Here is a 3,337-nt window from a genome sequence, read left to right as displayed (position 1 = left end):
ATCTATCTATCTATCTATCTATCTATCATCTATCTCTCTATCTTCTATCTATCTTCTATCTATCTATCTATCTATCTATCTATCTATCTATCTATCTATCTATCTATCTTCTATCTATCTTCTATCTATCTACCTACCTACCTGCCTACCTACCTACCTACCATCAATCTGTCTATATACCTGTCTATGTATCTATCCAGTGTCCATCTGTCTACCTGTCTATCTTCTATCTATCTATCTATCATCTATCTATCTATCTATCTATCATCTATCTCTCTATCTTCTATCTATCTTCTATCTATCTATCTATCTACCTACCTACCTACCATCAATCTGTCTATATACCTGTCTATGTATCTATCCAGTGTCCATCTGTCTACCTGTCTATCTTCTATCTATCTATCTATCTATCTATCTTTTTATCTATCTATCTATCTATCTATCTATCTATCTATCTATCTTCTATCTTCTATCTATCTACCTACCTACCTACCTACCTACCATCAATCTCTCTATATACCTGTCTATGTATCTATCCAGTGTCCATCTGTCTACCTGTCTATCTTCTATCTATCTATCTATCTATCTACCTACCTATCATCTACCTCTGTCTCCCTGCTAAGCATTTCTTGTAGCGTCTCTGTTTCTAGAAGTGTCTAACTGAATCTTGCATGCTGTCTTCCTGACATGGTATTTCCACCTATCAGTGCAGCTACTGACACTCAGCCTCCTTGGAGGTGTGAGTTCAGGCCCCACAGGATCCAGTGTTTAAAAGACCCACGTAGATCACAAAACAGAAGCTACTCCTGAAAGTTTGCCACAGAATCCAAGATGGTGAAAATCTTGTTGCACATCTACCCGCTCTTCATTACTTTGAAAGCCTGAGTAGAATCCTTGGCGCAGATATTTTTGTTTTTTAAGTATCCTGGCAGAAAACGCAGTCAACTTAATTAAGTGCCCTTAATTATATCTGTGTGTATTTGGTGGCAGTTGAAAGCTGAGATGAAGGACTCCTTTGCTACAGAGCTATGTAAGAGCTGCCCGGGGAGCCTATACTTAACCATAAAGATAATTGGCAGACTTGACTAGTGCGCAACCTTGGCACTTAATAAATGTGTAATTATAAACACGAGCACAGTCTCTTGGAAGTCTGGCAGCAGCCTGGACGCACTGGACCAGTGTCCACAAATGTAGGAACCGGAGACACAACTTGTTTCAAGTAAGTAAAGTATGTCAACGTCACATAATTAAACGTAAAAGATGTTAAGTTACTGTAATTCTGGTCTGGCGTGCTTAAATTTTTGATGGTCAACAAGGGTGAGAGTGAACAGTCGTGTGTTAGTTGTATTAAATCATCTCTCTCTCTTGTGTAAGTTTTCTAGGGTTTTATGTAAATGGCGGCAGGAAATATTATATCCCCTTTTTTTGAGGCTCTTTTTCCTACTCAGCCTAATCACCTGCAGACCCCCACCGCCTGGGGTTGCTTGTAATTTCAACAGCTTGTTCCTTATGGATGCCGCACGGTATCATGTAGGATTCTGGTACCTTAAGAGTTGACGGAATCACTCACCTGTGACGGGATGTCCGGGGTATAAAACTGTATTTTCTGGAGTGGATGTGAAGTGTTTAAGACTATTTATGCTTTTTCCAGGAAGAGAAGTATGTAGGCTCATCAGAGGTCACGGAGGTGGGGGACATTTGGTTGGTAGTAAAATGATAAAATCTCTACAAGTTTGTACACTTGAAATTTTATCTTCCTTCCTTCTTTCCTCCCTCCCTTCCTTTCCTTCTGTCTCTCTCTCTCTCTTTCTTTCTTTCTCTCTCTTTCTCTCTTTCCATCTTTCTTCCTTTCCCTTCCAAACTCTTCCTTCCTTCCTTCCTTCCTTCCTTCCTTCCTTCCTTCCTTCCTCCCTTCCTTCCTTCCTTCCTTCCTGCCTTCCTTCCTTCCTCTCTCTCCCTCACCCTCTCCCTCTCCCTCTCCCTCTCTTTCTCTCTCTTTCAACTGTCTGTTATACTCCCTGAATGGGAAAACGCATCTTGTAGCAATGAATGAAAAAATACTAAAATATTGAAAACCATCGGTTGACACCTAGCTTAAGAGTTTTGCCAGCATAGAAACAGGCTCCTGGTCTCTGAATTTACTGCATAATGGGTGCCATTGAATTTTTATTAGCTGAAAGCAAATAAAGAGTTATTCTCACCTTGCAAAAAACATGGCTTTATTTGAATTGTTAGTGGGGAAAAAAAGAATAACAGACTTATTTAAAATTTTTCTCACTGTTGAGGGTTCTCTGTTATATTTTATCATCATGATGTTGCCAGGGTCCCTGGAGATGAGGCAGTTTGGAGGAGGTTTAGGGATTTAGATGAATCTTTCTGGAAGTCTCTTGGGTATATGCGGAGCCACAGGTGCTAAAGTCATAGTCAACATATTCAATCATTTCCAGAAAGACTCAGTAAAACAAAGCCATGACAAGTGTTTGTTTTCATCATTATATGTAAATTAGGGAAAATGTAGAATAAAATCCCAGAGGTTCTGGGGCCCCTGGGTGGCTCCGTTGGTTAAGCATCCAATTTTGGCTCAGGTCATGATCTCAGAATTCATGGATTCAAGCCCTGTGTCGGGCTCTGTGCTGACAGCTCGGGGCCTGAAGCCTGCTTCCGTCTCTCTCTGCCCCTCCTCCACTCATGCTCTGTCCCTCTGTCTCAACAACAAAATAATAAAACATTTAAAAAGGAATCAGAGAGTCCATGTTCTCGTCCACAACTCCGGGTGAGACCCTCAGCATCTAGCGTCATGAGTCTACAGCGTGACTTCATCCGGGAATGACTTCCTCGGTGCCTGATTCGGCGCAGCCCACCACGGACACAGGGCGTGTCATGCCCCTTGGGGATACTCGCCCAAGTCGTGGGATAATTTTGCTGGTCGTAGGTGGGGGCGGGCTCTCCCGGCAGGTGGCGGGTGGGGACCAGAGACGCCGCCCCTCCCCCGTCGCAGCCGCAGGTGACGCTCTCAGGGCTGAGACTCAGCGATCGTGATCCGGTACCTTTGCCCGCGTCTCCAAGGGCACCTGTGATGGTCGTGTCACCGACACCCGTGGGGACGTCTTTACGCATCTCTGCATTGGCTGCATCAACTCGTCCTGCGCTGGGCTTGGCTCCCAGCACCGAGCAGAGAAAGGATGGAGATGCTCGACTGACTTTTGCCGGGTTCCGCCCGGGTTGCAAGAATATCCCAGCATTTCCAAGACTGGTGTCAGTGGCTAGAACGTTTTTTTTTTTTTTTCAGTGGGTCTTAATTAGAGAGAAGGTTTCAACTCGTGGAGAGGCTGCAGTT

The 3,337-nt window shown here is 43.7% G+C and overlaps 1 protein-coding gene across 1 annotated transcript in view; it reads right to left on the bottom strand.

Annotated features, from left to right (window-relative positions):
* ARSH (arylsulfatase family member H) overlaps positions 1-3,117 on the bottom strand; it is a 27,489-nt gene extending 24,372 nt beyond the window's left edge. Inside the window, exon 1 of the mRNA XM_029930984.1 lies at positions 2,902-3,117. Within this exon, the coding sequence (XP_029786844.1) occupies positions 2,902-3,117 (216 nt within the window). The remainder of the gene's footprint in view (positions 1-2,901) is intronic.
* Between the last annotated feature and the right edge of the window lie 220 nt (positions 3,118-3,337).

Source organism: Suricata suricatta, chromosome X (assembly GCF_006229205.1).
Source record: "Suricata suricatta isolate VVHF042 chromosome X, meerkat_22Aug2017_6uvM2_HiC, whole genome shotgun sequence".
In the NCBI taxonomy this organism is placed as follows: domain Eukaryota; kingdom Metazoa; phylum Chordata; class Mammalia; order Carnivora; family Herpestidae; genus Suricata; species Suricata suricatta.
The sequence above is the reverse complement of the archived record's forward strand: the minus strand, read 5'-3'. Positions and strand labels throughout refer to the sequence as shown.